Source organism: Dunckerocampus dactyliophorus, chromosome 16 (genome assembly GCF_027744805.1).
Source record: "Dunckerocampus dactyliophorus isolate RoL2022-P2 chromosome 16, RoL_Ddac_1.1, whole genome shotgun sequence".
Taxonomy (NCBI): Eukaryota; Metazoa; Chordata; class Actinopteri; order Syngnathiformes; family Syngnathidae; genus Dunckerocampus; species Dunckerocampus dactyliophorus.
Window position 1 is genome coordinate 23,744,735 of NC_072834.1, and position 12,842 is coordinate 23,757,576.

At 42.3% G+C, this 12,842-nt stretch overlaps 1 protein-coding gene across 2 annotated transcripts in view; it reads left to right on the forward strand.

Moving 5' to 3' along the window:
* LOC129168729 (roundabout homolog 2-like) overlaps positions 1 to 12,842 on the forward strand; it is a 147,885-nt gene that overhangs the window by 76,161 nt on the left and 58,882 nt on the right. For both annotated transcript variants that reach the window (XM_054754333.1, XM_054754334.1), the window contains exons 4-6: positions 9,335 to 9,492; positions 10,382 to 10,502; positions 10,645 to 10,783. In XM_054754333.1, the coding sequence (XP_054610308.1) occupies positions 9,335 to 9,492; positions 10,382 to 10,502; positions 10,645 to 10,783 (418 nt within the window). The remainder of the gene's footprint in view (positions 1 to 9,334; positions 9,493 to 10,381; positions 10,503 to 10,644; positions 10,784 to 12,842) is intronic.

The following is a 12,842-nucleotide window of genomic DNA, read 5'->3' on the forward strand; positions in this document are numbered from 1 at the left end:
TGTTTTATTTGTTCCTCATCATATTACAACTTTAAAAAGTTGCCTTTTTAAAATATTTCAACTTCATGCTACTAAATAATATTGTGACGTTATTGACGTAAAATTACTTTTCTTGTTAGACTGCAACTTTTTTCTGTTAATATTTTGACTTTATTGTTCATAAAAATGACTGCATTTTTTTTTACATTTTTGCTGTGGTTGTTTTATTATATTTTATTATTTATATTTTTAGAATGTGCTGCATGCCAATTAAACAGCTACTGTGGGCACCAAAGTGTCCCCGGGCCGCGCTTTGGCCACCCCTGGTCTCGGCCCTAAATGATGAAATGAAACAACAAGCTTCACATGAATGGACTGGGAAAGTCATGGTTAATAGGAACCCTATTAAATCCAAAGATCCAGTCCATTATCCACCGAGACTGTGAAGTAAAACATCCAACACGTTTCACTCACATGCTCAAAGTGAGGCTGTCAATAGAGGACGGGCTAGCTAATGGACGCAGCTAGCCAGGATAACAAATGCACTGTCTGGTAAAACTAACCAGTTTTTCAAGCGTCACCAGCTGACTGAATCTCATTCACGGTGACCATGAGGCAGAAACTGAAAAATGCAATTCAGGAGTGATTATGGGAGAATGTAAAAACCATACGCCCACCCCCACCTCCTGTATCGTCCATTGTCTTGAGCTCCATCCACTTTGTCACGTTTGCTGTGCCTGATGGAATAAATGAAACAGGTGAAAGGCTGGCTTGAATAATTGAGCAGAAGTCAATCAGACAGCATTAAAGTGTGCCGACGTCCCGGCAGTTTGAAAATTACCACCCGCCAGCAAACGACACACGGGCGCCGCCTCGAGCGGGACTCAGTAAACTGGAACCCAACCCCCCACTCATGTCTCACGCGCCTTCATACGCACACACACTCGGCATGGGTATCTTACACATTTGGAACCATACGGTATCGATGCCCGGTGCGCCACCGGGCTGATAGAATGTTTCACGGGACGTATGGATGTGTGTGCACGCGGCCGATGACTGAGCCTCGCCGCCACATTTACATACCCCTGAAATGACGACAGTCTACGCTTGAAGCCGTAACATTCTGAGGTTTGCACGCTTGTCTCGGTACGGTCCATCACCTTTCTATTTTGTGCTGTCCATGTCTTTGTTACATCGTGTATTGCTCTACAAGTCTGATCCAAACGTCCGAAAATGGCAATTTTGTCTTGGCCGTGTGATCCAAAATGGTGGCGTAGACAAACTGGATGGTATTTTGGACGCTGAACAAGAGGGCGAACGCAAGCCAAGGCAAAAATGTTGGTTGTTAACCGAAAAACGCATTAACCGGGACAGACGTTAACCGAGTCTTATTGTCTTATTTTATATATGATATGTCTTATTTTTTGTTATTATGTCGACAACCGTGAATTCCGGTGTATAAGCCGCACCCACTAGATTTAGAGGTATGAATAAACTCACAACGAGTTTGTCAACCCATTGGAAATTGCAGGAGGTCATTATTCGATATAACAGTCTGACTCACATTAAACTCATCACACAGCAACTTAACACTCAAACATTATACCTCAGAAATATAGAAACATGTACCAATACAATTTTATATGGAAAAAAAAACATTTTAAAGTGTTCCCGTAATGCATTTCGTTTGAGAAAACCATTTTATTGGTGGAGAGCATAGAAAGCATAGAAAATGGGGCTGAAGTGCTGCTTCTGTCCACCAAAAGGAGCCAGAGGACCCGGAGCCCAAAGCAAAAAGAGGGAAGCTGACGTCATTGCAGCACCCAATGAATGTATTGCTCAGATGCAATGCCTTATGGGAAAACTTTAAGATGTTGGGGGTTTTTTTTTAAGTCATATTGGGACATGTTTGTATATTTGTTTGTATATTTTGAGTGTTAAGTTGCTCTGTGATGAATTTACTGTTATGTTGTTATAAAAATGACCTTCACTGACTTCCAATGGGTTGGCAAGCTTCTTGTGAGTGCACTGATTGTTTCCTCACTGACTCGCAAGAGGTAAACAATTAGTAGTAGTTCTGACGTAAAGAAGACGTCACAACATTAGAATTTAGCCATAAATTAGCCGCACCACTGCGGGAATTACAGTAATAGGAGTGTAAAGGTAACTCTAGGGGTGTTATTTCATATCTAGAGGGCTCCAATAATGTAAAAACCCGTATTTAGCAGGTCGTAAACATGTTTTCTGTGCTCTAACTTTGAAAATATTCTGTTTATAAATAAGTAATCCTACTTATCATAGTCGGGTCTGAAACCAATTAACCGCCGCTGTCCGCCTGCCCTGCAGCCATAAAAGTCTAAAAAGCGGCAAGATTCCACCCAATTAATGGTAATAACAGCAAAAAAAACCCGTCCAGAATAGAACATGAGAACTGCCAATCGTTGGCCCAAGCTGGTTGTCGGAAATGTTGTCCAGTGCCCAAAGTTTGGACCGGTTAGCCAACATCTAGACGCGTCTGTAAACCAGCTGAAAAACGTAGGCACACACATTACTTTGGATCTGGAGTTTAGAAAATGCCGTTTTGGTCGCACCAGCACCACCAGACCACACGAGGACGCGGACGTCAGCGCTGTGAAAATGACATTTCCATGTATTAATTTCTGTTACCACAATATCCCCACCTCTGCTCTCTTTTTAATTTGCCGTAGCTGATGACCAGGAAAATGTATTAAAGCAACTACTCACTTCTCATTTCTTTAGACATGACATATTATGTAAATCATCCATCAAAAAAGCATAGCCAAGTGACAGCGTGCGGCCTCAGCACAATGAGGCCAATTGGTGGAAAAAATTGCCACCATTTAAACATTTAGGATCTACCAACTGCGGGTTAAAATGAAGCAAAACGTTTTAAAATGCGTGCGTATCACCAAGTAAACTGTCACAGTGGAACAGGACAGTTAGCGTACACCCTGGTTAGCGTGTTTTTCGGTTAATGCGGAAAATGTATGCCAAATTTCTCTTCTGTTCTCATTTTGAATATGGCCTGCTTCTTGTCGTGTTATTAATACACTGCATGAGTCCAGCTGTTTTCCAAATGTATTTTTATCACAAAACATCCATGTTAGCAGCTTGCTAATGCATGGAAACAGGAAGCGGAAGTCAGCTTTGTCGCCCGTCTATGATGTCATCAGTGGTTGACTCTCTAGTTTTTTGCGAACTAACAGTTACGTCACAAGCATCAAAAATGTTAACACAAAACAGTTTCACAGTTAAGCAGTTCAAAATGCATATAAATGAAGAATGAAAGCGATAAATGAACACGTAAGGTTACGCTTACCTTGGTTTTAGACGTGATTGTTGACAAAGACGTGATGTGGCAGCGAGATCAGCACCGACACCACCTTCATGTTTTGAGTTTTTTCTTGAATTATTCACCTTCTTTATCAAACCGCTGCCGCTCGCAAGTCTCTTATTTTGCAGCTGTGACCGCAAGAAAAGCAGACAGAGGTGAGAAACGCCATTGAATTCAAGAAAAACAGGAAGGTTTGTCAACAATCACATCTTCAGCAAAGGTAAAAGTAACCTGAAATGTTCATTTGTCCTTTCATTCATTATTTTTATGCATTTCTACTTTAGAACTTTAATTGTAAAACTGTAAAAAGGTGTTTTCTGTTAACATTGTTGGCTTTCTGGATTTTGTGTCGCTTATTTCTTATTTCAAAGAAATGGATTTGAGTATAGTTGGACCTTCAGCAACGGATGAACCAAGGTGAAAACTTCCCCCAACTTTCCACTTTGTCTTTTGAAAATCTTCTAGTTTGTTTTTTCCTTGTGTGGGTTCCATGTGAGTGTTTCCTGAATCTCCAGAGACGAGTGCTGCTGTTCTCGATGCGTCCTTACCAGAACACGGTAGCTGGATGACTGCACGAGTGGAGTGTGGCGTTTATGGAATGGGTCAGTAAGCGAATACAGCGGGGCGTGCATCTGTGCCAAAGTAGCTGCCGCTGAGACTCATTTTCTTTTGCACAACTGGGATGTGATTGACAGCTTGGCCGACGGGCCTTTGGCTCCTTGCTGATTTTTGTTATTCACCTCCAGCGTCCTCTAGGACTTTGATGGCTGTGCAGTATATCAGCCGTACAGTGAAGGGCAGTAATGACAATCAGATGAGAGATGAGGAAGCTATTTATCTATTTATTCCAATGCATGATGTATTTCAATCTGAGATGCTAATATCATTTCATGAAGAGCTGCAACAATTCATTGATGATTCATTGATTATCCAATTAGCTGAGATAACGATAACTTTCTGCTTCTCAAGACCAACAATGGATAACTTTTTTACTACTATCTACTTTTTAAATTTAGGTTTAAGTGTAGTTTGTGCACACCTGGAGGTAAGAAGGACTGGAACAAATTAGGGTTTGACCAACTGTACCCGTTGAAATATGATAACATGACTACTACCACATGACTACTACCAGGAGAACCAGAGAACAGAGGGGGAGGAGCCACCTGCTGTGGCCCAGCAAGGTGCACTGTATTCGGGGACACGCACCAAGCAGCCGTTGTGACGCCACGAAGGTCCCTGCAAACCTTTTGCACTTTTTAAATGCCGTGGCTGATAAGGTTTTTTGTGTGCTTGATGTTTTTTTTTTTTTTTTGTGGAGCATTTGGTACAATTAGGAGGCAAAATGTCTGAAACATTAAATACTTAAGTGAGGTCAGCCCGTTAACGACACAGGCAGGAGAAAAAAGGAGCGCTTGATTTGCTCGCCTGCACAGCACAGGTAATCTTGCCTCATCGAAATGTTTTTTTTTAATTATCGGCACCATTTTTCATGTTATCGGCGTTATCGGTATAAAATCATAATACAGTTGATCTGTCACGAAAGCAAAAAATGATTTCTGTCAAAGTGAAAGTTATGCTTGAAATGTATCTTTTCACAAAAAGCTGTTTTTCTCCCTTTTTGAGTCAGGAACTGATATTTTCCTGAAACTTACCTATGTTCTACTGCTGATTACTAAAGAACGGAAAAAGGTAGAAACAAACTTTTTTTTCCTGATGAAAGGTGAAAGTCTAATCTTTCTTTTGGTGGCTTCCACGTTGATATAGCCATACAACACAATATTCTGTGTGCCTTGGATGATCAGTCTAAAATGGCTGCTACTGATGTGGTTGAATTTTGAAAAAAGGCTGGGATTGAATGAGTTCAACAAGTATTTTGGTATTCAAGTCATGGTTTTTTTTATTTAAAAATGGAAACATTCTCTCATTTTGGCCTCTCGAATGTGAATATTTTCAGATTTCCGTCGTCATCCATGAGAGCAGAGCTATTATCTTCTGTGTCTAACTGTGTTGTAGTTAAAACAAGATATTCACACACATCAGCTTTGACTTTGGAAAACACTGATGGACATTTTTGCCTCTTTTCTGATATGGTTCGGACCAAACCACAAATATTTTGTGTTTTGTTCGTATTGATTTGGTCCGTCTAGTGCCTATTGCGATTAATGGAAACAACTCGAAGCTTCAGATTATTCGACTAAATTGAATGACGTACCAAACATATTTTACCACTGAGCATCGCTGGTAAACCACCAGGATTCTGGGGACATCAACATCCATATCCTGAGCATATCCTGCATTCAACTGTAATTTGATGGAATTGTTTGTTGTATTCATCACACATTTGTTAACATTAACGTACTTTGATTATTTGGATTTCCTTTCATGTTCATATTGCCACACTTAATGCAAACACTCAAGCATTTGTTTGTCAAATGCTAAAAACAACACATCAGAAGCTATTAACTATACCAGGCTGTACTTCACGATCTCTATTTTTAAACATAATTCCATCATTGCCTTGCAGTTCAATCGGCGTCTCGTAGCTACTTAAAACATAAGCTTTGCAAATGATATTTGACACAACAGCTGACAGAACTGGGAAGATTTCATGCTCCAACCTTTTTAAGTGAGCAGCTCGTGTGGTGCTTCTGTACGGCTGCTAGGGTGACAATTCTTGCCAACTAGTTTTCTTTGAACCCGCTAAATCAAGTGCAGACAGACATTTGTAGAACAGAAGCATAATATTGAAAATGGTCATAAATAGAATTTCGGTGAACTGAATATGTCACAGTTGTAGAAAATGTGGCGTTTTTGCTGTTTTGGTTCATTAAGGTGATTCTTTATCTTCCATTGTTGGCTCCACGCATGTCTCACTGAACAGAATCGCTGACAGAGGGCGGTGAACCGATTCACCGATTCACTTCATAATGGACAAAATCTCTAGGCTTCAATGGGGTCCAGTTTGGGGGCCTAAGGCTCTCATCTCTGCTTTTCGGGGATGACGTGGCCCCCGATGGCCTCATCAGGTTGTGATCTTCAGCGTTTACTGGGGCGGTTTGCAGTTTGAGTGTGAAGCTTCTGGGATGAGACTCTGCACCTCCAAATCTGAGGCCATGGTTCTCATTCGGAAAAGGGTGGTTTGCACCCTTCGGGTTGGGAGTGAGGTCTTGCTCCAGGTGGAGGGTCAAGTCTCTCAGGGTCTTGTTCACGCGTGAGGCAAGGCTGTAGCGTGAGATCGCCAGGCAGACCGGCAGTAAGGCGGCCGATGTACCGGACGGCATGTTGAAGACAGAGCCGGAAGGCAAAGCTGTCGATTTACGGGTCATTCTATGTTCCCACCCTCACTTTACCGGGGATTATGTCTCACAGCTGGCCTGGGAATGCCTCGGTGTCCTCCCGGTGGAACTGTAAGAGGAGGCTGGAGACTGGGAAGTCTGGACTTCCCTACTGAGACTGCTGTCTCCATGACCCAGACCCGGATAAGTGGAAGAAAATGGATGGATGGATGCATGAATGGATGTTTCAGTGACTTATGGAATATATCAGGACATTTGCTTACTGCATCCTTGCATCTGGAAACTTAGGCCACGTTCACGCTACAGGTCAGTTATGACTTTTTTGCTCATAAGTGACCCGTACCTGACGTTTTCATGTCCGTGTCAATAGTACAATTCTGACTTTTTTCAAACGCAAATGCAACTGTCGTTCGTCCATCCATCCATTTTCTATGCCTCTTCTCCTCATTAGGGTTGTGGGGGCATGCTGGAGCCTATCCCAGCTGACTTCGGGCGACAGGCGGGGTACACCCTGGACTGGTGGCCAGCCAATGGCAGGGCACATATATACAAACACTCACATTCATACCTATGGGCAATTTAGAGCCTCCAATGAAGCTAACATGTTTTTGGAGTGTGTAACCACGAGACCACCGTGCGGCCCGGCGTCGTTCATATGTAGATAGAAAGCTGATCTACTGCAGTCTGTACGGTCAGGACGCGTATATCCGACTAATACGTCATCAACGTATCACGCCAGACGGGGATAAAGTTACTCACCAATGTAAGCAAAAGTTCTGACTGTCATCCAAAAATGATACAATGAAGCGGCTCATGGCAAAGTCCCACCACTGCTGGCTCCGACATCCACCCAATTGCTCCTTGGAACATTTGCTGCCATAGCCAAACTTCTTGTCCTCTTCCTTCTTAATCGCCAACATGAATCATTTGGTTAAGAAAATGTTGACTCCCGTTGGACAAAATCCTTGAAATGGCCACAAACGCGGTAACAACAACACAAATGTGGGCATGTTTATTTCCATGAACACGTCATGGACATGTTTTGCGCTTGTGCATCACTTCCTGGATGCATCGGGTTCACATTTACAAGTTGCATTTTTTTGGTCATCACACCCTGCAGTGTGAACGTAGCCTTCGTCAACGCACGTTTGGATGACAGCAGAACCAACCGCAACATTGAATTCCTCATCAAGGGACGGTCGTAAAGTGTCAGGCTTGGTAAAAGTCACACTTCCCACTCAGAAAAGGATCATTTTCAGCAGAGTATTCAGAATGTTGAGTTTGCGGAATGTATTGCCATTTATCTACAGGAGGACGCTGCTTGTAGGGCTGTAGAGATGTGGTGTTGCTTGAATTATTAATGCTCAATTTCCTGCTTGCTACTCTACAACTCCCCTTCGTCTTGGCTTCTTTTTTTTTTGCATTCTTCTTTCTATTTAAGTATTCCTAATCGGACCTGGGTATGTCTCATTGACATATCCACCTAAAGTACAAAAGTGAGGATGAACTTCCAAATCCACACTTTAGTCTGGATGCCTGCCAATATTTAATGGGCTTCGGCTTTAGTTTGCACATTCTTCCTATTCAGTCTTTCATTGGAATTGTATTTGTTTATGCCATCCCAGCAATACTACAGTCCTGACCGTGTTCTTCTCACAATGAAGTTGCATCAGTCAGGGAGGGGCGCTATTGGTTGCACCAGGGGTGTCCAAAGTGCGGCCCGGGGGCCATTTACAGGCTGCATCTTATTTTCTATTGGCCTGCGAGACGTTGTAGAAACTAAATTAAACCAAAAGAAACTGCAAAAATGAAACAAAAAGGCAGCATGTGAAGAGAATAAGCTAAGATGTTAATACTAATAACTAATAATAACACAAAACTATACTAAATATTTTTTGCCTTCTTACAAAATTTGATAATGCATAAATGATATGATAAAAATGTCAAAGTGGGCCCTAACATCTTTGAATTTTCAGTTTTTGGACACCCTTGCTTTATACCAACAAGGAGACAAACTACAGCTACAGAAGCTGAAATAAGGCACATGTTTTAAGTATGTAGATACAATAAAAAATGTACCTGTTTAATAAATGTCAGAATGTTCTCGAAGACAACGCTTTTAAATATGTGTCAGGATGCCCAGACACATTCTGGTGTGTAGAAACATATCAAACAACTGCACTTTAACAACAAAACTTCATTTTTATAGTCACAAAATACACTGAAAATCATACATGTGTATTTAGTTAGTCAGTGGCTGGTTCAGCAGCTACAATTTCCAAGCTAGACACCATTAGTGTCCTAATGAAACAACACTGCCGTCTGAAATGGCACCTTTCTCAATCCACACAGGTGTCATATCATTACTTACAGACACATAGTCTCCAAGGCAGAAGCGTATCAGAACGTATTCCGTCACAAAAAGCTCTGTAGTCTTCAACTTGTGTGCAACTGAATGAATTATTGCAGCCACTAGGTGGCGCCAAAAACAACCACCACCCCACTTTAACTTAAAGGCAGCACATGTTAAATGCTATACATTATTTATATTTTGTTATATAAGTCACGGGATCAGCCAAAAGTGTGACTTGTACTCCAAAAAATACGGTAGCACGATACCATCTGCTGTCGCTTGGCGGATGTAACAAAGCAACACAATACATCTTTACAAATCAGTTCATGACTCCTTATTTGCTTCTCCTAGTGTTACGAGATGACTTCAGACAGAATCCACAGGATGTGGTGGTGGCCATCGGGGAGACCGCTATTCTGGAATGCCAGCCTCCGCGAGGGCATCCTGAGCCCACCACCTTCTGGAGGAAAGACAAGGCTCGCCTCGATCTCAAAGATGACAGGATCACGGTGAGATCTTCTGCCCTCACATCAGGGGTCTTCGACCATTTATGGTATGCGGGCCACTTGGACCAAAACATGGAAGCAACCAGGGCATCTTGCAGTTCTGCTCTCCAGCATAGATACAGCCATTGGACCAGAGAGTATGTCGGGATGCTCCGGTCAGGGTGTGTGCAATGAAAATAAACATCTATCTATCTATATAAAATATGACAAAGAAGAAACACAAGTCTTACGCTGAGTGCAATGAAAATGCTGTTTTATCTTGGAAAAGTAAACAATCCCATACTCAAAGTCTCAAAGCACTGGTAATGGTGCAGCATTTCAGACTGAGCATAGTGCTGTCAACGGCGCTGGCACTAGCTAGCTGGCCGGCGCGTTTCGCTGGCAGCCCAGGCTCTCGCGTGGTTATGAGACACTTTTCTCGCGGTACCCAGTACATGTCTCCACAATCGCTGACTCTGAAGATTTATGGCTGATTATTACCGATACAGGAGTCTTTTACCATCCGCATCGGAATCGTTCGCTCCTCAAACCGGATATCCGGTCACGCCGGTTTAGCGTTCACATCCCTGGTGTAAACAAAGATGCAAGAAAAGTCGAACAGCAATAGGTTTGATAAGGGATGGCATGGATTGGCGTAGCCTGTGTCAAGCTATCAAACTGAAGCCCTTGAGGTTTTACAGACTGGTCACGACGCTCGTGGCAATACGAAAGCGTGTCCCTTGTCAGAGTTGGCAAGCCTCCGTGGGCACGCCGATCGGCTTTTGTGATCAGCTTTGAAAGGCATTTATCGGCGTGTTTTTGGTGGCCGATCAATGGGAACATCCCCGAGATTATGAGATGTTTATGCCCATTGTAAGACTTGCTGTTTATTGCCTTTGATGCTTTTTTCCAGGTCCGTGGAGGAAAGCTGACCATCTCCAACACAAAAAAGAGCGATGTAGGGATTTATGTGTGCGTGGCCGCCAACATGGTCGGGGAGCGAGAGAGTGAAAAGGCTCAACTCTCCGTGTTTGGTAAGAACTCTGGCATACGCAGGTTTTAAAAGCAATAAAGCGCGACTTTCTCAGGTAGCCGCCGCTCACCATCACATACAGTATTTATCACTGTCTTCCAAGTATATTTAGCTCCCATCGTATGTGCACTCCCCTCGTCTAGAGAGGCCGGTGTTTGTGCAGCGGCCTGTGAACCAGGTGGTCTTAGTTGATGAAAGCGTGGAGTTCAGGTGCCAGGTCCACGGTGACCCACCTCCCACACTCCGTTGGAAAAAGGAGGACGTGGATATTCCCCGTGGCAGGTGAGGAAATGTGTGGAAATGGAGGTGTGTGTGTCTGGGGGGGGGTGTTGCACACATGCCCAGTGACAGTTTGTGTGCACATTATTACAGAGAAAGCGATGACGTGGAGGCGCCGGAGCGAAGCTAATGAGTCCCTCAAGAAGCAAAGAAGCGATTTGACGTATTACTCGTGGACTTTCTTTCATCAGCGCGGCAGAAATCATTTATTAGCCACGGAGAATCTCATTATTTGCTGTGCGAACGTCTGTGCTCATAACACAAGAAAGCTCCTCCCCCACACCCTCGCTCCCTTTGATTGCTTCAGACTCTCTAAAGTACCGCTCTTCCTTTTATGTTGCTCATAAGGCACATTCCGCTGCGCTGATGGTCAACTGTGGAGGGGCTTACTGTACTTTTTAATATAAAGCAATCCAATACACGGTCCTACGAGGAATAGTATCTATATGAGGTAAACATTGCTCGGCTAATAAAGCCAGCCTGTTCTTTAGTGCTCCGAGTTTTGCAGCCAGTTGTTGAAAACGTATAGAATAATATTTTGTGTTTCCACTCCAGTGTTCACAGCATATGCATGTTTGATTAACTGCACTTTTCCACCAGGTATTAATCGTGACTGCTCAGCACTTTGTACTTTTTCAAAATATATGAATTCTTCAATCATAAATCGTTTATAGATTTATGATTTTATTGTTTCCAGACCCGACCATGACAAATGAATTTCCGCGATATAGGATTCAATGTTAATAAATGGATTACTTTTTGTCGTTAGAGCATAGAAAAGCTGTTTATCACTTTCCAAATATGGTTTTTGACATTGTTAGATCCCTGTAGACATGAAATACACTCCTATTATACTATATAAACTTATGCTGCAGGGACTCGAGATGGCCGCTAGCTCGTGAGCTAGCAAACCGTTTCTTCTAACCTTAAGAAGCCAAAAACGTACCACTTCCACATGGGAAGGGAGGAGAACTTTTTTCACTCTATCATGTTTGACATTCCATGGCTGACTTCATGACTTGATGCAGTGTTCAGGTAATGTCATGTAAGCTAATGTCTCAATGTTTTGTGTCATTACTTCCACCTGGTGACCACAATACTTCGTATCACTTGTATTTACATATGTTTGGACTAATAACAGATCATACTCTACTACCAAACAGCCATCGTTTATTAATTATTTTATTTCTGAAAAAACATGATATAGCGAGGGAGCGATAATCAAACCGCAATATAGCAAGGGATGACTAGAATTGGTCCCAGACCCGACCGTGATAAGTGAATTTCTGAAAACTAGGATTCCTTATTTACTGTATGAATCGAATATTCATGGTCACTGCCCTCTAAATGCGGGTTTTAACATTATTATAGTCACCTTTATATCACCCAATATACTAGGCATAATAAGAGAAAATAAGACATAATATAGACATTGGGAGAGTTCCTTGTCCTTGTTCCTTTTTTACTTCCAGTTACTTCCTGCAGTGGCTATTGTCCCATCAATGTAACATTACTGACACCTAGTGACCAGTGTAGAATACTACAAATCACAGCCTGTTTTTCAATGTGTTTTATAAATGCTTTATACTTGTTTTTTAGTTCATTTAGCCATTTTTATGCTTGAAAAAACTTAATTGAGGCCTAAAATTGGTGATTGGGGAGCCCTTCTGTACAGAAACCATAAGAAACTGTAACAACAAAGAACTATCCCAGTGCTAATGTCCGAGTCTATATTGTGTCTCTTTTGTGTCTTACATGTCTTATTTTCTCTTATTATGTCTACTATATTGGGTAATAGGAGTGTAAGGGTGACTATAGGGGTGCTATTTCGTGTCGTGAGCTCTCTAATAATGTTAAAAAGCTACGCTTAGAAGGTGGTAAACTTTGAGGAAATTCACTTTGGGTCTGGAACCAAACAGCCTTGATAAACTACAAAGACAAAATATGTCACCCAAATTGTGCGCTACAAGTTACACTCCAGGAAGAAACAATTCAATTTTTAAAAAGAGACAAGATGATATTAAGCGCCGATGTCAGTCTGGTGGCCCGTCCGCCCGCCTGT